Genomic DNA, 25,000 nt, shown 5'->3' on the forward strand with positions numbered 1-25,000 from the left:
ATAGATAGATAGATAGATAGATAGATAGATAGATAGATAGATAGATTAGACTACTTGTGACCCGTCGGGTCACCAGGAAAGTCTGAGTTTCCCAGCAATGGAGTTTTGTGTTGTTGGACTTTTCTAGGTTATTCCGCCTGTTTTCAACGAATGTGACACCGAAATCACGCGTAAACGGCTCCTTTACTCAGAAAAGGAAAGATTTGGCTGCTATTTCTTGAACGTTCTGCTACCACGTAACAGCTATTTGCGTTCACACCGAAATATTTGCCAACTTTTTTCCTACCATTTATTTTTCCCACTCTATGGAAGTCAATATTTTCTCTGTTGACATCCACCTCGATTAATTTTGCTTTTCTCCCAGTTCTGTGCTTTCTGGAAGAAAAGCCCTCACGTTATCTCAAAGCTACGAGAATTCACTAACGTAATTTGTTTATTTTGTAAAGATTTCGTGGAGGAATTAGATTCAACGGGTATTGGCCGGTTTAAACACTAAAGGGTTAAAAAGTGCCAAAACTATAAAATCAGCTTTTTTTTTTTGCCTTTTGAGGACTTTAGAACCCCAAAACTATCAGTTTTTTTTAGTTTTTTTTTTTTGCTTAGAGTTTGAAAAATACTGATTTTATAGTTTTAAATTTCAAAGGTCCTAAAAAGGGCTGATTTCATAGTTTTGGCTCTGTTTTGGGTTTTTAAAGGCTTTTATAGCCAGAAAAGGGTTTAAAAATCTCAAATGAAACACGATATTAGTATTCGATTGCAGCACTGGAAGGGATGGTTGTGCTTAATTTGATGAACAAAACCACCATCACTTGCTCATTCAAGAAGGCAGCATCTGTCAGTAGATCTTTGGAGTTGGTCTACAATCAGGTGTTCATTAAATTCTGGGCCTTGTTCTTCAGTGACCTGTGGCTTCTGCTCTCATTTCGTTGGGTGATACCACTGAACAAGCCATCCTCCACCTCTTCCATGTTGCTGCTTCTACTGTTGTTGCTCATTTCTTCAGACTGCTGTCTCATAAACCTCCGCGAACTTATCTTCTATGCTTCTCCTCCCTCATCTAGGTGAACTTGGAGATAGCATACTTATCCAACCAGATGAGGTGAAACCTGGAGTGGAAGGCTGCAGCCAGTTGGCATACCTCATAATGCAGGAGGGTCGCAAATCTTTTGTCGATGTCTGCCAAAACTGCATCGACAATAAGCCAAAACTGTGTCGACCAAGGGGCTGCAGTTGACGAGTTTTGGGGAAACGGACTTGAGTTAACAGAAGCTATATGTAACGGAAGTTAATTAGTCCGATAATGATTTTCAAGGTTAACTTAAAAGCTAAATCGTTAACGAAAATGTTAACTTCATTAATTAACGATTAACGAATTAACGGACTTACGCCCAGTTCTTGTGTATATACACAAACACATGGAGCAGAGAAAGTGGATACTCTTTTACTCTTTTTACTCTTTTGCTTGTTTCAGTCATTTGACTGTGGCCACGCTGGAGCACCGCCTTTAGTCGAGCAAACCGACCCCAGGATTTATCCTTTGTAAGCCTAGTACTTATTCTATCGGTCTCTTTTTGCCGAACCGCTAAGTTACGGGGACGTAAACACACCAGCATCGGTTGTCAAGCGAAGTTGGGGGGCAAACACAGACACACAAACATATACACACGCATACATACATATATATACATATATACGACGGGCTTCTTTCAGTTTCCGTCTACCAAATCCACTCACAAGGCTATAGTAGAAGACACTTGCCCAAGGTGCCACGCAGTGGGACTGAACCCAGAACCATGTGGTTCATTAGCAAGCTACTTACCACACAGCCACTCCTACGCCTATTTACGTCATATTTAGAAATACTTTCAATACTGAAAACCTTATCCACTACTACTACTACTACTACTACTACTACTACTACTACTACTACTACAACTACTACTACTACTACTACTTGCTAGGCACCGCAATCGCATTCATTTTTTGCAGTGATGTATTTGAATGATGATGATGATGATGATGATGATGATGATGATGATGATGATGATGATGATGATGATGATGATGATGATGATGATGATGATGATGGTGGTGATAGTTTAGTTATTGTTACTGCCTTCGGTGTTTATTCCTACCGCTGTTGATCTTTGGCCGCCTCTAACAACTGAAGACTGTTTACTGAGACTTTTATTTCCTGTAATTATTTTGTATGTTTGCACTGCTCTACATATGTGAATATTTGACGTTCTTCGTTGTGTGTTGTGTGTAACATTTTGGAAGAATCTATCTGTATGTATGTATGTATATATGCATGTCCGGTTTCTCGGCAGTCTGCACATATACTTCCGTGTATGTAATATATATATAAGCATATGTCTCTATGTTTGTGTGCATATATCTGCGTGTGTATACCTCTCTGCCCATATATATATATATATATATATATATTAGCTGACGTACCCGGTAATTACTGAGAAAGCGGGGCTTATCCCTTGGTCCCGTTTTCATAATTGTTTCGCTAATCTAGTAACAACACTACAATATATGTAGTCCTTAAAACCGTTTTTGTGCATTTATTGAGAATACCGAACTGTCTTACACAGGATCTTGTTTTTAGGAATTCCTGATAAGTTATGAATACCCAAATTGTGAAGTCAGTTATATGTAATAACATGAAATAAATTACCCGATAGTAAGAATTCAAATAAAGTATCCCCGAAAAGGTCTTTAATACGTTCCCAGAATATATAGAACTCATTCACATACAGATATCCAAAACCTGCAACATCTTTTAATTTAGAGACCAGAAGTATACCGGTGACTAAATGTGAATTATTTCAACTTATTTAAATCATTTACAATTCGAAGAATATACAGTTAATTATAAAATTATTTAGTCTTTTAAACGGTTAAAATCTAAACTCACAAATATCAATTAACCTAATGCCTATACTACAGTATCAATAATGCCACAAAAATTTATGAAAATCTAAAACATGGTTTTTGTTCACCAAAATGAAATATAGACGTTAAAGATCGAGAGATCAAGAATAGATTTATATGGCACTAATACTCAGCTAGAAATCAGAAATTTCTCAAAATGGTATCACTTATACAAGGCATTGCATCCATAAGTTGGGTGGTCACATTATCTGGATTTTCTTCGATTTTCATTTTTTCCAAATCAAGTCATACAACTTACTCGGTTTCTTGGATTTCCTTTGTTGAGTATTTATGGTGACTCTTTTCAAGAAATTTCTTTTTATTGGATTTTAATTTGGTGACTGTCCTGGCCACTGCAATACTTGGATTGATTTTAATGATTTTAATTGATTTTAATGAATTCTTTGATTATTCCTACAGTATACTTTGGGTCATTGCCATGCTGAAAATCCCATGATGAGTTCAAATGACTCTTGGCATATGGAAACATAACTGTCTCCAAGATCTATATATATATATATTCCTCATGTTCTTTATCTAACCAGTCCTTTGTCCTGGCATGTGACCCCCAACCATAACATTGCTATCACTATGCTTAACTCTCTCTTTTCTTGTTCAATGTCACATGCCCAATTCAGACATCAGAGTTGAACAAATTTAATTTCAACTCATCCGATCTCAAGATTCTTAACTTGTCTGGTGTGACTACATTGAATTTTCTGACAAATGTGTTTTTGGTGATATTTTTACATGGAGCCTGTCCCACATGCTTAAGCTCAAACTGCTTTAGTCGATTTTTGATGCACAATGTTTCACAAAATGTCGACAGTAGTCGTTTTTCCTATTCTTCATCAACAAATGGTGAATGTATTGATCCATTCTTTCAGTAGATTTTTGCGGTTGTTCTAGTCGATGACAGTCACAAATTTCCATTTTCATGAGCTGCTGTTGTTGAGCATCCAACTTCAGCAGTTATCAGTTATGGCACAAACAGTCCTTTCCAGCTCAGGCAATTGGGTAACTCACAAATGCATTTCTGATTATAAGCTTTCTCGTTTAACCCTCACTACAGCTCTTATGATATGATCAAATAGTCGTTAATAGTTTATCTCTGTTACCGCATGATATCGAATATTAAAATTGAAATACCTTTCCTCTAAAATTACATAACGTTTATTTTTTTAGGTTTTATTAATACTGACAATAATTGCATTAAGTTGATTAATTTTCCATGCTTAAAGTTACATCATAGGTTGAACCGTGATTAAATAAATGGAAATAATTAAGGTTTAATCATTAGTATATCCTTAACTTAATATTAAGTGACGCCAATCTGCATGCGCACACACCACGCGTGTGTATACGTACATATACGCATATGAATATATAATTGCTTGCAAACATACATACAGACAGACCTATATGCATGCAAACATACCCACACACATGTACATATAGCTGCAGGGGTTGTTTAAATATTATTCCGCCAACCTTAAGTAACATTTATTTTCCTTATAATGAAGATAATCACAAGGGTTTCCTGTTTCGTAATTTCACAACGTAACCTAATCTCAAGGCAGCTTCTCTGATAAACGGGATTTCCCACAGAATGACGACGATGTATTCTCTCAACCACTCGTCTGGAAGAGAACTAAATCCGCTAGTGGTACTAGTGCTGCCGATCATGTTGTTGTTGTTTTGTTAGTGGGATGGGGGGGTGATTGCGGTGATGGTGTTACTGCTGTTGCCTGTAATGTGGGTAGTAGTGATAGTGGTTGTTACGATTCTGGTGCTGGTGTCGATGGGAACGTTAGTGAGATGTTGTTGTTGTTGTTGTTGGTGGTGGTGGTGGTGGTGGTGGTGGTGGTGGTGGTGGCGGCGGCGGCGGCGGCGGCGGCGATGGCGGCGGTGGCGGCGGCGGTGGCGGCAGCGGCAGAGGCGGTGATGTAGCAGTGGGGGTGGGGGTGAAATTGCTGAATAAACTAAGCAACGCATCGCTATTGACGGAACTTAGCACTGTCCCCTTGGGAATTCATGGTGGATAACCGTTAATCAATGCATGAATGAATGAATTAATGGTTTCACAAATACCATACAGTGGATTGAAAACTTCGATTACGTGAGATTTCCAAAGCAATCGCAATAAAAATCCCTTTAGGATGTGTGTTTAAAAACCTGAAAAAAAGGGTAGAAATAAAAGAAACAGCTCTAAACATAATCAATTAATTGAAATTTTAGAAAAAATACATATATACAGGCGCAGGCGTGACTGTGTGGTAAGAAGCTTGCTTCCCAACCACATTATTCCTGGTTCAGTCCCACTGCGTGGCACCTTGGGCAAGCGTCTTCAACTATAACCTTGGGCCGACCAAAACCTTGAGAGAGGATATGGTAGGCGGAAACTGAAGAAGCCCGTCGTGTATATATATATGTGTATATATATACATATATATATATATATATATATATATATATATATATATATATATATATATATATATATATATATATATATATATACATGTCTTATCATTAAAGGTGCGAAACTGAGTATTAGCAATTGGTTGATAACTGATGAAGAATTAGGGACATTCTGCGTTTGTCTCCCGTCCAGTTTTGCACTCAGTATACGTTATGCCGTATGTTTATTTACCATACATATTTTTTATTATTATCATTATCATTATATATATATATATATATATATATATATATATATATATATATATATATATACCCATATATACATATATACACATATATACATATATATATATATATATATATATATATGTGCGTGTGCGTGTGTGTGTAGACTATGTGTGTGTATATATCACAGATACGGACGTGTGTTTGTGTTGACTGACACGCCATGACATTCATAATAGGTGTATGTATTCTGTGTGTGTATACATGTGTGTTGTCGTCACGGAAGCCATGTTTTTTTCGTCAACAAATAACAAACAAAAATTGTGTTTAATCATTTTCATTAATAAATAGGTTCAGATATCACAAAAATTTATACTGCACTGCCGAAGGTAAGTATGAAAATAAATATGCAAAAAAAATTAAGATAAAATTTACTATTTCTGAGATATTTCGGGTACGCACAGACATCTCTAGAGTTTTAGTACTATCAGAATATATGTACATATATAAATAAAATAAAGATATTGTTATTATTATTACTATTATTATTGCTGAAAGTCGCAAATGAGGATCACAGATATACCTATATCACGTAATTTCGAACTTTGAGATATTTCTCTATGTTCTCATCAGTAGGTCTCTCAGTTACCATTGGTTAAATTTATACTTGCTTCGTCATGCCTGTCACAATCGTTGAAAGACCAGCGCCTAATTCAAACGATATCAGTGTATAATTATACATAAATATAAATAAATATAATAAAGGTATTATTATTATTATTATTATTAATAAATAATAACAACAATAATATGTGGCGAACAAGCATTAAAGCCAAAAAGGCAAATTCATAAAAATATAATTCATTATTAATTATAATTGAGAGTACACAAAGCACCAGAGTTGCTAGAAATAAGAGTCGAAAAATACTCAAAGAAGCCATCCTTTCACTGAAAATTCATCAGGCTGACGAAAATCGAGGACCGAGTAAAATTTAACTTATCATTGCGACTGCAAGTCGCAAATGTACATACATACATACATACATACATACATACATACATACATACATATATACATATATATATATATATATATATATATATATATATATATATATATATATATATATATATATATATATATATATATATATATATATATATATATATATATATATATATATATATATATATATATATATATATATATATATATATATATATAACATTTATTAAGGGTAGAAATTGATTAATAATCAATTAAACCAGTGGTCATTCCTCTTATCTTTGTATGTAATATATATATATATATATATCTTCATATATATGCATCATGTATATCTGTGTGTGTGTATGCACACGCATATATGCATAGATATATGTATATTCATGTATACAGAAACACATAATGTTCAGTTGTAAATACAACAAATCTCTATCAAAGCCTCAACGTCAGCATTACATCTGCAGCATCACATCATCATCATCATATTCAGCGGATTATATCTACCAGAGAAGAACAGGGGCAGTCTCTTATGGGTTTCCATGCAGTTTTCATTTACCAAATTTCATTCATAGGGCATTGGTCGACATTTTTGCGCAAGTTTCCGCTCCTGAAACCACATAAGTTAACATCATAACTACAGTCTCATATATTATTATACTGTTTCTGCCATGCCACTTCTCTTAAACGATTCATACTTCTCATTGCCGATACATTTCTTAGAATTAAATGAATAAATAAATAAATAAAATTAAAACAAAACGTTTTTGTTTGTAAACTCAAATGAAAAATATCATAATCAGCAAAATAATGTTTAGAAAGTGGAGTGAAATGAGTACAAAGAATGATAATGGTGGATTATATTAATAAGGGATGTTTTTTCTTCTCTTTTTTTTTTTACTGTCATTTAATTGTTCGGCATTTGACATAGTTATTGTCTATTTTCTTTTAAGAGAATTGGTTGGAGTTACGTTGAAATTATGGCATCTCAGTTCTTGTAGAAATTCTTGAGACCGGTTGACCTGGAAAATATTCCTGCTAGAGAATTCACTGATAAAGCAGCTATTCTAGAGCATCATCCTTAATTAGTTTTATGTAATAATTATTTGGCTGTTAATTAGTAGTCATGATGAACTGATGTTAATCTAAAAAAAATGAAGACTAACCTCAGTTGCAGAAAAAAATCGAGTTTATTTGTAAAGACGCCTGGCTTTGTATATATGTGTTTATGACTAAGTGTGTGTGTGTGTGTGTGTGTGTGTGTGTGTGTGTGTGTGTGTGTGTGTAAGAAAAACATATTTAGTAACAGTAAAGAATGCTATTATATATATAAACTTTGAATATTAACTACCGAAGAAAGTAATTACGACAAAAGTTAAGATATTTAAAAAAATTTTACTTCGAAGTTTCAAGAAAAAATACACATATTAATTACTACGCCTTTTTCTTAATGAACATAACATAATTAAAAAAACTTCCCAGTTTTTACAAATCCTTTGCTGTAGATCTCTGATGATCTTTTATAGCGATTATATATGTTACATCTAAAACTGTATCTCGAATCATATACAGTTTTCCTTTACGGCACCAGAAACCATTTCAGCTCTGAACAGATCTTGACTCACATGACCCATATCACACTAATGCTTACACACTCACAGATGTATACGTACATGCGTACGTACATGCATGCCTACATATATACATACACACACACACGCACGCGCATACACACGCACACATACATACATACACACATACATACACATATACATATAAATGTGTAAGTATGTATATAGCTTAGTGCAGCTGCTACGCAAATTTAATTAACAGCCACCAAAAATCATCACCCCACACTGTATTTCTATCTTTTCTATCATTGTTACAGAAACGTTCTATTTTTCTTACATAGCCAGTTGCGTACCACGAAAAGCAACGAGAAATACATATGATGTCGCTGTCCCTCGCTCCTTTTCTATGTCAGGGAACCCAATTCTGGACACTTCAAATTTTTATCCCAAGAATTACATTTATCCTGCAACCTCTGAATCGCTTTCTCGAAGAAATTTTCTATACGGTCACTCAATCTGTTAGAAAGAACAGCCAAATTTCTCTCAGAAATCACGCTTGAGAGAATGTAAGATGTTTTCCTATGCATAGAAAAAGACAAACGGGTGGTGAATGTTAGAACATCTGTGAATATCGATGTATTACCGATCAAAGGCTGATCAGGAGCTAAACAACAACATTATGAGTAAAATGTAACAAATTATGAAACAACACAGTGAATGTTTTTATAAAGGTTATGAGCATTAGTTCCTATTGCTCAGTCTAAATAAAATATTAAAGTAAAAGTTACACGCCAACATACATACATACACATAAACACAGGCACACATATATATACAAGTACAAACATAGATAGGTATATGTATTCATACGCAGAAACGCACCGATATTCATGATATTATAACTAAGCTATAGAAATGGTTTCTTTTCCAATTCCCATAGAAAATATAAATCCATCTTGTTCTTACTTTTTTCTCACAAGTAATTTATCTCTATACTGTTTCTTATAATAATAATAATAATAATAATAATAATAATAATAATAATAATAATAATAATAATAATAACAACAACAACAACAACAACAACAACAACAACAACAACAACAACAACAACAACAACAACAATAATGATCATGATCGTGATCATAATAATAACAATAATAATAAAATCAACCGTCGTCGTCATTATCATCATCATCATCTTTACCATTACATGTGTGTGTGTCTGTCTGTGTCTGTATGTGTGCGAGTGAGTATGCCTGCGTGTTTGTATGAGTGTGCGTGTGTATGTGCATTTGTAATTTTATCCTTTTTAACAGCATTTTGAACTACCCAGAAAAGGAAAGAGAACACTGCTACCATTGTCAATTTTTTCTAGCTTTAATTCATACATATATACAGATACAGAGACAAATATATGCATATAAATGCATGTATGTATATATGTATGCATGACATAAGTATGTTCTATCTAATGCTATTGTCTTGTCTATTGCAGCTGTTGTTCAATGGTCACCCAGTTCTTTCCGTCCACGAACTATGCGCTCAGGTGTTTATATAGTCAACGATCCTAGATTCAATCGTTCCGACGCCACTCAGCCATACAATAGTAATTGTCCACAAGTTCAACTGAAGAAAATGCCCGGAGAAAATCCTGATGACGTCTTGGATGAACCTTCTGAAAAGAGTGGTTCAATATATAGGTGAGTCCATGGAATAAATTCTAACTGATATTTATGTTCAAAAGTGGTATGAATAAATAGGTTTGTTGTCAAGGAGAGAGGGGGAAAAATCACAAGTCTCATTTCCTAAAAGAAACTATCACTAGTTCATATCTAAAGTTCTTGTTTTGAGATTTGTGTAAGTTACTCCCAAATTTATTCACCAAAGACATGGTTACGCGACCATCGCTTTGCAACCACAATGTTTCGGGTTCAGTCCAACTATGTGACACATTACCTAAGTGTCCTTTGCTATACAATGCCTCGTGAGTGAATTTTGTAGACGGAAACTGTTTGGATGCCCGTCGTATATACATACATGTATGTGTGTGTGCTGGTAATATAGCGGTTCAGCCAAAAAAACCGATAGAATAAGTATCAGACTTAAAAACAAAATATAAGTACTGTATTGATTTGCTTGACTAAAACCCTTCGAGGCATTTCCTCGATATGGCCGCGGTCCAATGACTGAAATAAGTAACAGATCAAAAAAGGTAACCTGTTACTGTAACTTGTTATAATTTTGGTAAAGGTTGTAAAGACCGTATGCAAATCAAGCACTTAAATCTTAAATCAAACACTCAGCAATTTCTTCAAATACCAGTTGAAGAGGAAAGTATTGGCAGTGAATGAAGGGCTGTCTACCAGTAAATATTTGAAAGTTCAGTGAATGACCTGAGTGAACGGGCCTACTTTGTGCATGTGACTATAGTATAAAGATCCTAACAAACAGAAATCACTTTTTTTTCATTGAAGCTAGATTAATCCAGCATCTGTTGGAATTTCAGTGCCTACTTCGAAGGCATGCAACAACTCTAGGCAAGAGGCGAGGAGCATTGCGAAATGCCGACAACAGACGCGGAAATACGGGGATGCAATAATGGGTAGCACGAGCTGGGGCAAATCGCCTGATTTGGATGGTCTGTCCTATGAACTTTACGTTTATATTCCAGACTTATTTTGACAGATTCTCAGAAAATATTTACAGCAAATCGCAGCAGAACGCAAGAGTTTCTAGTTCTGTGAGTCGAGGAGCGGTAACACTGATGACAAAGGACCCAAACAAGAAGCATCAAATAAAAAATTTAAGCCCATAACTCTTCTAAGCGCAAACTTCCAAATTTGGGTCAAAGTGTTATCAAAGAGATTGGCACTTGTCGTCGAGGAACTGATTGTTGATGTGCAAACATGCACCATCCCAATCAAATCCATCCATGACAACCTCTACCTCATGCAGTACATCAGAGACAGGGTAGGTAAAGAAGCTGGCATGGGTGGGGCTCTGATCAATATGGATCAATCTAAAGCCTTCGATACGGTCGACCGCCGGTACCAGTGCCGATTTTTGCAATACACCTAGATTGTAGGGTATTTCTAAAGTTTCCAGATGTTTTTTCAGCTTTGGTGGTATTGAACCCAATGATCCGTTGAGAATAGGGACAACCTTTATGTTTGACTCTCGTGAAGGTTTTATTTAAAAAATAAAAGGAAAGAATTTTATTGATTTTTATTTCATATTAGAAATATGTATACTGTACCCATTTGTATACAGCACGGATATCATTTAGAAATGCAATAAAGAGATTTTGCTCATTTGATCTTAAAATCTTCCAACAAATCACATCTAAATGAGATTGAAATTTTACATTTCGAGTAAATAGATGAATTTTAAATGTAGATCAAAAAGCCGGTGTAGATCATAAACTATACCATTTGAATTAATGTAGATCACAAGCTATACCTGAAACATGTAGTTAGATCACATACTACACCGGCACCGAAACAACTGCATCAAGCACTAAACATGTGCTTCATTGACTCTTCGTCCCTTCATAGACAGACGTACACACACACACACACACACACACAAGCATGCAGACACACATAGATACACGCATACGCACACCACACACACAAACACACACACACTTGGTGCTAGTATTTTAACTGTTTATACTAACAATAATATATATTGTATTTTGTATAGTTTGATCGTTTCAGCTCTGTTATTTGTCTGAGCACTGTTGGAGGTTGAGGTCATAATTGCTAAAACAAACTAAAGAGCTATTGGTTAAGTAAGAGAATTAAGATATTTAATGTGGTGAACTAAAAATAATGTTTAATCCGTTTCAGATACACCCGTAAAAAGAAATGTCTTTTCGAGAAGGTCAAAGCCACTCCTTAAAGGGGTTTTGTTTTAGTGAATATTATTCATTGATTTGGAAATTCACAATAATAAGACTGAAAAATTTCGCAACGATTCCATATGCACGAAGAACAAAGTTAAGTTTAAGCTAACATATTGTAATTAGTCAAACAGAAACTTAATCAATTACAGTCACACCCATGAGAAAAGAAATTAATAGGAAGTGAAGACAGTTCTTGACAAGAGGTTCAAGGGAGAGAACTGCGAAGTTTAAATTGATAAAAAAGAAAACCTAGCATTTATTTTTAACTACGTAACAAAGCAGTAACTTTTTCAACGTTCTGGATATTTTGATTGCGATTTCTACGAAGCTTTAAAATTTGCCTACGACACCAAGAAAGCGAGGTACTGATATGATTAAAATGTTGATAATGCTTTCTGTTCATGTCTACGTGGTCATTAGAAATATAACCCAAACAGTTTACTTTTATCTCTGTTTTTCTCTCTTTACGTAATAACATATCTCAGTGTTGGTTAGCTGAAGCCGTTGTCCTTTCTCTTTTGCCATGTCATGTTCTGGGAGAAAATGCAACAAACTGTATGTCCTTTCTCAATGGAACCATACTTCAGTACAATGATTATCTAGAAAAGAAATTCACATACTTGATTGCTTGGAAATGTGCCATGTGCATCCAAAATTCTGGTCTTCCAGTAATGCACCAATGCTAAAATCCACGAATTTCATGATTGTTGTTCTAGTATTATGTATGTATGTATGTATGTATGTATGTATGTATGTATGTATGTATGCATGTATGTATGCATCATGCATGCATGCATGCATGTATGTATGAATGTATGTATGTGTGTGTGTGTGTATGTATGTATGTATGTATGTATGTATAAATGCATGTATGTATGTATGCATATATATATATATATATATATGTATGCATGCATGCATGTATGTATGTATGTATAAATGTATGTATGTATAGTTGTTCTGATATGTTTGTATATATAGTTGTTGTTCTAGTGTGTGTGTATAACTGCTAATATAATGGCAGTTCACTTCGTACATGTTACCTTAAGTTTCAAATCATATACATACAACAAACCATTCACGAAACAAAAGAAACGTATTTGCATCTGCAGTTTAAAGAATCTTATCAGCAATGTTGGTAAAAGTGTATCCCTTAACTCCTCAGGCAAAAACAATAAAATTAAACCTTCGTTAACTCCTGAATTTGAACAACCTTCAAGAATATATTTTACTTTTTCTCTTTCTCCTCTGTTGTTGAAGCTCTCCCTCTCTCGCTCACTAAGTATATATATATATATATATATATATATATATATCTATATATATATATATATATATATATATATATATATATATATATATATATGTATATATATATATATATATATATATATATATATATATATATATATATATATACTTACATATCCACATATATACATACATAGACCTACAGTATATGTATGTATGAATGTATATATGCATATGTATACATGCCTATGCATATATGTGTATATGTATATACGTATAATAACCATCTGTGATTACATTTCACTCTGAAAACCCTCATCAGCTATAATCAACCAATTATACGGATTTCTCTTTACTTTGCTCACAGCTAAAGGTTACAATTTTCGTCTTTCACATCCGATATGATATTTCTAATTAAGCAGTATCTAATTTAAAAAAATTGCTAATAAAGGTCAAACCTATGAGACAAAATGACCATCGGCATTTAGGTCTATTTCCTTCTGCTCTGACTTTAAATTCCAGTAGGTCCTCTTTTTTCTTTTTCCATCCGTCTGCGATTTCAAGGAAAAAACCGTCCGAGATACTTCTTGGCATATTTATTTCTCCTGTCACCGTCCATGTGCTTTGCTATCCTTGTTCATCCTTAAAATTTTTCCACTTCTTATTGTTATTCGTGTTCTGCATTGTTTAGACTTCATTTTCAATAAAATCGTTTTAGTTGGAATGGTAGTTTGGTTTGTTCAAAGAATAATTGTGGATTTGCAAAAAAGCGGATCCTTGGCAAAAAATAAATGAAGAATTTTGTTTTAAACGTTCTTTGGTTTCGAGTACATTTCTTATTATAAGTCTTATTATAAGCATTTCTACATTATAAGTCACTATTTTATTTTCAAAATCTATCTGTGACTAACTAATGGTGCTTCACGACTAATATCAGACTTTCTGTTTCTGTTTTTAACCTAGAGCTTCTGAGACATTTTCAGTTTGGCTTTCTTCACCGTCGCGACTTGCTGGGCATTAGCCATTGACTGCTTTTTTCCCCTACATTTTATCTTTAGTTTATTTTAGAATACCGTTTTGTGTTTTGTCTACTGTTTCTTTTTTAATCTTTTCTATTGTTTTGTCCTAATTCAAGTTCTTTTCTTCATGGTAGTTTATTTCTAGTTTCTAATTTATTGTTTCCTTTTACAAAGAGAGAAAAGATTTTCTCTCTCTCTCTCTCTCTCTCTCTCTCTCTCTCTCTCTCTCTCTCTCTCGTTAGTTTCCTTTTGCTTATTTCTAAGTATTTTCTCTAGTCTTACATTTCTTTTTTGCTTTGTAGTAGTTTTATAGTTATATCAGATCCTGCTCCCACCCCCATGTGGGCAGAGTAGATATATTCTATCTATATCAGCTTTGATGTGGTAGCTTTCGAACACTATAGTTATTTCTTTGCTTGTTATTGTTGATTGTTTTGTTTTTGTTGTAGTTTTAGGAGGGGTAGACCTAAGCCTTTCAGTTCACTTAATTACCAGTTTACTATGTAGAAGCTGTAATTTATAAGTAGGATCTTTAAAGTATTCATACCTACCTACTATCTTTCATTTTTCATATTGGTCTGACTCTAATACTCCTCTTCTGATTTTCTCCATTACGTTTGTGTTGTAATTATTATTGCTTTTGTTTACTCCTACGTATTTGTATACTGGAATCGCTCTAATTTTTTCACTGTCTCAGAGTGATTTAATGTTCTCAGTTCTAGTCAATTCACTTTTTACATTAGCTTTGACTCGTTTATCTAATGCTATACTTAATTTTATGTTTTGGGGGTTGAATTTATGAATAATTTTTAATCGGACATTATCCATTTTAAGTATTATCAAGTCATCCATAAACTGTCTTTAATTTTAATAATTGCCTTTAATTTAAGGCCTTCTTCCATCAAATAAAAGTAGCTTAAAATTTATCCAGAGCATTTATAACATTTGGAGGTTTCATCTAACTTGTTTATTATTAGAAGCAAAACTATGCAAAATAGTAGGAGATATAAGAAGTATCCTGCGATTTCTCTTTTTACATATATAGAGCTGGTTTTGATACTTTTTCTTTTTCTTTTCTTTGCCTTGTAGTGATGCTGTTTTTCATTTTACATGGCATGTTTGATGTACTTTATTCGCACTGGAGCTGCTTTATGTCTCCAGTATCAAAGAGTGCGGAATACTATCAAATGCTTTTTAGTAACTGATCCAAGCCATAGTAAAATTTGTTTTCTGCTGCTCTCAGTCACCGTTCTTTCTGTTCTTTTCAGCCATATGTCTCTCGCACCTCCTTTCTGTTCTCTGGTAATATATAATGATTCTGCATGTTGTTGGGTAGCAAATTATAGGTCTATTGTTGTGGAAGACTCTAGCATTTTTGCATGGGGAAACTAACGCTGTTTCTCTCTCCGGCAACTAATAAAGTGTTGATTTTGGTCTTCTACTTGTCTGTTCCTTGAATGGAATACTAGATGGATACTGGTTAGGTACTTCAGTTTCCAATTACCTTCAATTTTTAATGTATCGGCGAGTCCCTTGTTGGTTATGTGGGTCCTGCTAGTAGTTCATACTATCATATTTTCCTCTTTCGTTATGATTCATTGTACTTTTTACTGCGCTGAGAGTTTTCGTTTTCCTCTCTTTTCCTTTTATATCTCTCTAAAACCCGATAGCATTTGAATAAAAAATACTCTTTTTCAGAAAGAAACTTTCATGTATTTGAAAGCGTCTAAATGTGTATACATTTCCTGATACGATTTGTTTAAGCAATTCTTATGCACCTAGGATACCTTCCTTATTTTTATTTATGTGATACATCTTTTTGTTATTTGCATTCTCATTTTTTTATATTTCAAGTTGGATCCCAACTTCTCTACTTTTCTAAGTAAATATTGTATTTCTTACTCTTAGTCTTATTTTTATTTTAAATTTTGTGTCGTATATTTTCTTTTCATTTTGTGGAAGTGTCTGAGAACTATTACGATCCAGCCCATTTCTCATCATATCATTCAGTTCGTTCCTATTGGAGTAGTTTGTTTCTGGTCAGAATTTCTTTCAGGATCCTGTTACATTCATATATGTTTTCCGTTGAGCTACTTGTTTATTTAGAGCTTTAGTAAGTATTTCCATAGACCCACATTCAACTAATTTGTTAGGTTCTCTTCTATCTTCATTCTAAACTCTTCCTTAAATTACACCTATTTTTGAAAATGAAAGGGGCACATTAAATAACGTATAACCACTTTGAAGTATTAGTTAATTCTTTAGAAAAAAGAGTGATAGCCACGATTTGATTGTCTTCTTTTGTAAGTATGTTGTATCAGAATTGAGATTAACAGCAACACTTGACTAGACCCTAACGCTTTATCCGAGTTATTTCTTTTGCATTGTTATAATCTGTTATCATAATCGTTTCCAACGATAATTTTACGTCCATTTTGTACGTTTTTCTTTTTAAATTTTCTCCAGCTATTTTCTAATATCATTTCCATCCGCCTAAACAATGTTCATGATTCGTTCTAACCTTTTCTGCCTGCGAGTAATGGAGCAAGTTTTCCTGCTCCTCGTGTTACTCTCATGTCATCCATTACTACACAACCCGCTTTTTTTTTTTTTTTTTAGTTCTTCCTCCTCCTAGAAATTCTTTATTCTACTCTTCGTTTCTTCAGAATTTTACTTATATCCCACTTAAGTTTTACTTTCGCTGATCTTTTTTGCAGTCCCCTTTCTGACATGCTATATTTCTTTCAATGCTCATTCTGTATGATCTCTTCACAATTATCTACGCCGAGCTTCCATCTTCTAACCGCGCCAACCCTTAAAAAGAAATATATTCTTTTTTTTAAATCTGTCACTTTCATGTTGTTTTGATTGAATGGAATTGTTTCGTTGTCATGATACCCCGATCCATCATTTTATTATTTCTTTGTATACGTGTTCTTTTTTCTTTTCTCTATTTATTTATTCGCAAAACCTTGACAGCTATGCATAAAATTTTCAATGTCATGTATATAATTTCGAGCAAGAAAAATATTTAGCAAGTCGATGAAATAAATTATCAGCCAAAAGTACTTGGGTTGATGGTATCGGCAAAAGAAACCCATCTCAAAGTTGCTGGCTTTGTACCTAAATTAGGAGCTTACCTTCATTCTCATAGGCAGTGGCGGTGGAGGGCGTCGTTATGCTTTCAACTTTGCCTTTCACCCTTTTGTGTTAGTAAAATAAAATACTAGACAATGTATCGACTGATTCACACTATCACTAAAATTGTCAAAATTTGACATGACATCATTTCCCTCCTCCTCCTCCTCCTCCTCCTCATCATCATTATCATCATCATCATCATCATCATCATCATCATTATTATTATTATTATTATAATTATTTCTTTCTCCAGATCTGCTTTGACAAAATTGGTGTGCTGCCTCTATGCTCTTATCATTATTGCCCTTGGATTGGTATTCTCCATTGCAAGTGCTTTGACATCAAAAGAACGTGATCACAATTATTATCTGGAGGTAAGTGACAGAACCTGTTGTTTTACTAACGAAACACAACACACTTGAATACAATGCTAACAATAGATCTGTAACCCTAGAAAACTGCAGTTGGAAGATGTGCCTTATATGAACCCAAATATTTGTTCATAGGGCGTGTCTGTATGTGTATGAATGTACCTGCATAATATAGAACTTATTACTCTCTTCCCCTCCCATCTCTCTCTTAACCTCTCTGATGGATGATGTTTATGTGCTTATTTTTGGATTGTGTTATGATAGCGTTGCTTCCATAATAAATAGTCTATTTTTCTAAGAAATTTTATATTGTATGGATGTAGCCTAACGGTCAAAATTCTCGTTGGTAAAGTCTACGTAAATTCGACCACTATAAAAACGGCAATAAAGAAGCCAAATATATTTTATATCCTAATGATGATACTGTGTAACTCTAGAAGGTTGTAAGAACTTTACTGTTCCAAACAAACCGAAAAAGACGCGGAAAAACGAAAAATCTTTATAAAAAGATAAACCGAGTCATAGTCATTTTTTTAAACTAAAACTTGTATAAAAGATACGTTGTTTTCCATAAATACGAATACATGATACTGTAAATATGCATGTGTGTATGTAACAAGAGATAGTTATAAGAATCCTCCTCAACCACTACTATACTTATTATTTTTTATTGTGCATTTGTACGTATATATCAATGTATACGTGTGAGAATATCTGTATTTGTATGTTCGTACGTGTGTTTGCGTGTCTGTGTTTGAATACGTGTATGTATGTACCTACATGTCCGCGCGCGCGTGTCCGTGTGTGTGTGTGTGTGTGTGTGTGTGTGTTTCAGAGAGTGAGAGAGAGAGACTCTGTGTGTGTGTGTGTGTGTGTGTGTGTGTGAGAGTTGATTTAATGCTTGGCCTGTTGGAACTTTTTTTCTCATTTGTCAATCCGTGTGTTGTTCATACTCCACTCGTGCATACCTAGTTTCCAGCAATGTTCTTTCTCTTTTCATAACCTAAGATATCTACAATACCAACGGAATAACTCTAAAAAAAGAAATGATCTGAGAGCGTACTTGCGTTGATGTTTTGTTTAGTTTGAAAAAGCTGATTTGTGGAACAGATAGCCATGTTAGACATTTTGCCTATTAAGATATCAAATGATTAAAAGATTGGCTGGGTGAGTAGGTATTACTGAAGACATAGATAAGAAACATACAATATATATATATATATATATATATATATATATATATATATATATGAATAAAAAGAACGAGAGGCTTATAAACAAAAAGTATGTACCGTATCAAGAGTAAAAAGAGAAAGGAGAGAGGTGGTGTTGGGGGAAAGAAGAAAAAGAAAATGTTGCAGAGCTCTACAAATTTAATATTTGTAGCGCTGTGTATGATGCGTTTATCTGGTCTCTCGTCGTTAGGAATCATACCACGTGAACTTATAAACATCTATTGCATGTGTATGTACGTGTTTCTATGTGTATATAAAGTGTGCTTGTATCTGCGCATGTGTGTGTACGCATATATTACACACGGACATATGCTTGCATACACACAAACGCGCGCGCACACAGACACATGTATACAGACGTGTGTGTGTGTGTGTGTGTGTGTGTGTGTGTGTGTGTGCGTGCGTGTATGTATGCATGTGTGTGTATGTGTGTATATGGAGATTATTTGCCATATCTCTTTGTGTTTTAAAGGTGCTTTAACATTTCTAGTTTAACATTTAAAGGTGCATTAACATTTCTTGTGTTTTAAAGGTGCATTAACATTTTGCAGTTGTTATTGTTCCTTGTTCATCTCCTGCAGTTGCCTTCGTCTCTTGTCATCTTTCATTGTCTTCATCTTTTCCTTTATCTGGTTTTTACTTTTGTTCCAATCTTTCACAATCTATTTAAGTTTTTTGCAGTGTGTGCATTCTACTTTGAGCTCATTCTGTGGTAAAATTCGATTTTGCAGGGTCTTGCATCTCAATTTTTTTGTTAAATTTTTGTTTGATACCCCCCAATCCTTTTTTTTCCCCCCATTTTTTTACCATATATTCGGTTCATCATTGCTGGTTATATTGTTGCTTCCTAACTGTCGGGGTTCTTTTTTCCTACTAATTTATCTACGTTTATATTGTTGTTTTTTTGTCCATCTACGATGGATTTTTTTTAGTTATATTCTTGGTTATTCAAAATTGTTTATATTCTTTGTTGATTTCTTTATTTTTATGTTTATGCTTTGTTTTTAATCTTTGTTGAGAACTACTGGATCTTTATCTTAGGTTATACTTTGTTTATATTTTGTTATATCCTTGGCTTCTCATCTTTTGTTTTATTTTTTATTCAACATCAGTAATATTTTTAGTTCTTCAGCTTTGGTTATATATTCTTAGTTCATAATGTTTTCTTATATTAGGAGTTTTTCATCCCTGGTTACAGTAGAAGCTCATTTTTTATTCTATTCTTAGTTCTCTCTTTTAATAAATTTATTTGTTTTTCATGTTTCGTTGTTACATTACTAATAAGTGAAATGTAGTATAGGACGAGTAATCCAGCACCCTATGTAGTTTTTTAAAAAATACTAATATTATTTCCAGTTAACGTTTTAAGCTTATTTGTATAATTGAAACTAATTACTTAATGTAATTTCTCCAACTCGTTTCTAAGTATGGCGAAATGGCGAAGTCGTCCAATTTATAGTACGTAAAATAATACGTATACTGATTTCCTTTCGCTGCATTTATGAAACATAATAATAATAATAATAATAATAATAATAATAATAATAATAATAATAATAATAATAATAATAATAATAATAACAAAAACACCAGGACTTACATAACAAAAACAACAGGACTTACAATAACAAAGACACCAGGACTTACAAATATATATAACATACAGAAAATTGCACTAATGGGCACTGCACACATTCTACGCAAAACACTTTCAATACAGTAAACATAAGAGCACCACAGCAAACTACAGCACATACCCAAGGCACACAGAGCTGCGCTCGGTAGTGAAGTGAAAGCACGTTATAAAAATAAAACTACTGAACAATAATAATAATAATAATAATGATAATAATAATAATAATAATAATAATAATAATAATAATAATAATAATAATAATAATAATAATAATAATAATAATAATAATAATAATAATAATAATAATAATAATAATAATAATAATAATAATAATAACAACAACAACAACAACAATAATAACAACAATGATAATAATAATTTATATTGAATGTATAAATATTAGAATTATTCGTACATGGAAGAAATATTTCTTTAATGTCCTAGAAAATCTAGAAAGAAAACTCTATGAACCAGTATGTTGAAAATAATTATGCATCAAGATCGTGGGAATACTTATTCATTAAGAAGATGAACGAAAACGTGGAAAATCAATTAGCGATAAAGCAGAATAACAGTTCATATAATAATAATAATAATAATAATAATAATAATAATAATAATAATAATAATAATAATAATAATAATAATAATAATAACAATAACAACAACAACAACAACAATAATAATAATAAACTACTGAATAATAATAATAATAATAATAATTATTATTATTATTATTATTATTATTATTATTATTATTATTATTATTATTATTATTATTATTATTTTTATTATTATTATTATTATTATTATTATTATTATTATTATTATTATTATTATTATTATTATTATTTTTATTATTATTATTATTATTATTATTATTATTATTCAGTAGTTTTATTTTTATAACATGCTTTCACTTCACTACCAAGCGCAGCTCTGTGCGCCTTGGGTATGTGCTGTGGTTTGCTGTGGTGCTCTTATGGTTACTGTATAGAAAGTGTTTTGCGTAGGATGTGTGTAGTGCCCAGCAGTGCAATTTTCTGTATGCTATATATATTTGTAAGTCCTGGTGTTTTTGTTATGTATTTGTCTGAATATTTTTTTATCATACCTAAGGCACCTACTATGATAGGAATTGTTTCTGTTTTTAGATTCCACATTCGAGTTACCTCTATTTCCAGGTCTTTGTATTTTGAAAGTTTCTCCATTTCTTTTAGGGAAACGTTGTCATCTGTTGGTATTGATACATCAATTAGAAAGCATTTTTTCCTTCATGATCTTTGACAACTATATCTGGTCTATTGGCCTTAATTTCTCCATCTGTGTGTATTGGCATATCCCAGAGTATGGTAGACGGAAACTAAAAGAAGCTCGTCGTATATATATGTGTGTGTGTGTTGTGTGTGTTGTATGTGTGTGTGTGTGTGTGTGTGTGTGTGTGTGTGTGTGTGTGTGTGTGTGTGTGTGTGTGTGTGTGTGTGTGTGTGTGTGTGTGTGTTTGTCCCCCCAACATCGCTTGACAACCGATGCTGGTGTGTTTACGTCCCCGTAACGTAGCGGTTCGGCAAAAGAGACTGATAGAATAAATACTAGGCTTACAAAGAATAAGTCCTGGTGTCGATTTGCTCGACTAAAGGCGGTGCTCCAGCATGGCCGCAGTCAAATGACTAAAACAAATAAAAGAGTAAAAGAGTAAAGAAGAGAGCTTTTTTAGGGAAGGCTATAGTAATTTAGAATCAATTTAGTCGACTGCAGTATATGACGGCTGAAGAAATCGGCGAAATTAAACCGTGATGAAGTTTTGAAATCAGAAAGTAAGTAGGGACCTTATCTAAATATTGTAAATATAGGACTAAACTATTGCTGACAACGCCATTGAACTGGCCTTCATCTTGACAAAAAATGTCGAAGCAAATTATTGAAACCTCTTAAAGTAAATGTTGAGCATAATGCCGTAATGAAAGAATGTCTTACACGATTTACAGGATTCAGTGGCGAAAGTTTGTCCGCTATTTCTTTTATTTAGTTTTTGCTTTGAATTTTTTTTTTGTTGTATTTTTATGTTTCGTAATTTTGGTTTGTTTGTTTGCTAGTTTGTTTGTTTTTCAGTGTATCTTTATTTTTGTAACTCTTCAACAGTGAGTTTGTTTAAGATTTCGATTGAACCAGTATAAACATAGGTAAATAAATAAACAAATAACTGAATTTTCGATAGAAATAAAAGAAACGACATTAAAAACAAGGAAAGAAAAGGAATAGATAAAAATAAAGCAGAACGATAAGAAAGTAATTTTATATTTCATCTAAAAAGGCACCAAAACTTCAGGTGAAATTCCAGCAATCCTTGTCTCTGGCCCACTTTTCATTCCTGGCAGTTCCTTTCATTTACAGTGTTGTTGTTGTTGTTGTTTGACCTCGTGTAGACTCTGATTGAGCATTCCTGTTGTGAGAAAAGGCATTCCGTCTGTTTTAGTGGTACGTAATACACTATCTAATGTTTTTTTTTCTCTTATTTTAAATTGTACGGTAAGATTTGTGATAGATTTGGCGACTATTTCTAGTAGGTCGAGCAACCACATAGAGGATGTTGTTTATACTGCTGGGAAATGTATAACTGTTACCATTTCTCATGATATTAATTAACAAAAACGGACAAACAGGCAGACAGATAGACAGACAGACAGACGAACGAACGGACAGACAGACAGACAGACAGACAGACAGACAGACAGACAGACAGACAGACAGACAGACAGATAGATAGATAGATAGATAGATAGATAGATAGATAGATAGATAGATAGATAGATAGATAGATAGATAGATAGATAGATAAATCGATCGATCTTAACAGTTTGATTCAGCTCCATATGACTTATAGTTTCATGGGTGCGTATGACGAACTCAACTCATATGACATCGGGAGCAGAGTAACAGATCTAAGACAAATTTAAGAGGGTCTCTAGATATAAGGCCTCTATTGGTCTTCAGGTCATGTGGTGTTAATACTTTGGAAGCTGCACCAATTCTCTTCTTTCTTCTTAGGCTCACGTCCTCGGACAGGATGTGGTTTAGTGTATTGCAAACACATAACAAATATTCGATTGTATTTGTTACAACACATGGTCGAGCAAGCTGTTGTAGCGATAACAGTCTTTACGTGGGAGTAACCATATTTGAAGGTGTTAGGTTAAAATTGAGGCTGGATGATCAACATGGTTGGGGCTGTAGTCTATACAATCTTCAGGGATTAAATACCTTGCCCTCGTATGTGGGACAACCAGACATAGGGTGGTATATCTGGATTGTCAGCTGCCAGTGGTTTAAAGTACATTAACAGAGTGTGCTTCTGGTGGCAATAATAAGATAGTTCATTCGTCCTGTCGATGGATACTGTACTATTCTTTCATGAAGAATGCGTAGTTCTCGCGAAAAAAGAATTAGCAACTGCGAGTTCCAGATGAATGAGGGTGTGGAGCATGTCAGTTATACTCCATTTTGTCGTTGAGAAGGTCATTCCGATGGCCACAGAGTCTTTAAATGAAGTAGAACAGAGAGGTAGAATTTTCCCCATTCTTGCACCTAAAAGAATGCATATGTTATATGTACCTTGTCTTAAAACATTAGCTGAATCATCATGAATGCTAAAAAGTTTCTGATGATTCCTACTGATTAAGGTGGAAACCCCAATGTTTAACCCACTGTTAAACGTATCTATGGGGAACTAAGATCGCTGACTTCGCCAAGTTTTTACCCTGAATATTCTAAAACAACGCTTGACCCTTTATAAGAATGGTGTTTCGGCAAATTCAACCGAAATGAATGACAACACTGTGGGCAATTTCAGGAAAGATCTAAGAAGTTAGTATACATGTGTATGGAGACACTCCGTCCGTACCTACGAAACCGAATAGAATCGGAAAGAGAAAGATAATATGGTTCAACCCTCCATCTAACCTAGAAGTTTCAACTAACGTAGCTAAGAGCTTCCTGACGCTAATTAAACATTTCCCTAAAACCAATAGGTATTATAAATTGTTCAATCCCTACAATGTAAAGATCACTCTTGCTAAGATAACATCGCTTCAAATATCGCACGCTACCATAGACACAAGTACACATCTACACAGCCTCCTACTACACCGCATCATGTAATTTCTGAAATTATACCAGCTGCGCATTTGGAAGATCCTGCCTCTCAAAGGTTGTACACTGTAGAGCCACTTACACACCCTCCGAGTACCAACTCACTCTCCGCCAAAGTCTAC

The 25,000-nt window shown here is 33.7% G+C and overlaps 1 protein-coding gene across 1 annotated transcript in view; it reads left to right on the forward strand.

Moving 5' to 3' along the window:
- The window catches only part of LOC106879488 (proton channel OtopLc), a 149,418-nt gene that overhangs the window by 61,113 nt on the left and 63,305 nt on the right, over positions 1 to 25,000 (forward strand). The window contains exons 2-3 of the mRNA XM_089365022.1: positions 9,665 to 9,869; positions 17,741 to 17,861. Of these exons, the coding sequence (XP_089221148.1) occupies positions 9,665 to 9,869; positions 17,741 to 17,861 (326 nt within the window). The remainder of the gene's footprint in view (positions 1 to 9,664; positions 9,870 to 17,740; positions 17,862 to 25,000) is intronic.

This window comes from Octopus bimaculoides, chromosome Z (assembly GCF_046866305.1).
Source record: "Octopus bimaculoides isolate indiv1 chromosome Z, ASM4686630v1, whole genome shotgun sequence".
NCBI lineage: Eukaryota > Metazoa > Mollusca > Cephalopoda > Octopoda > Octopodidae > Octopus > Octopus bimaculoides.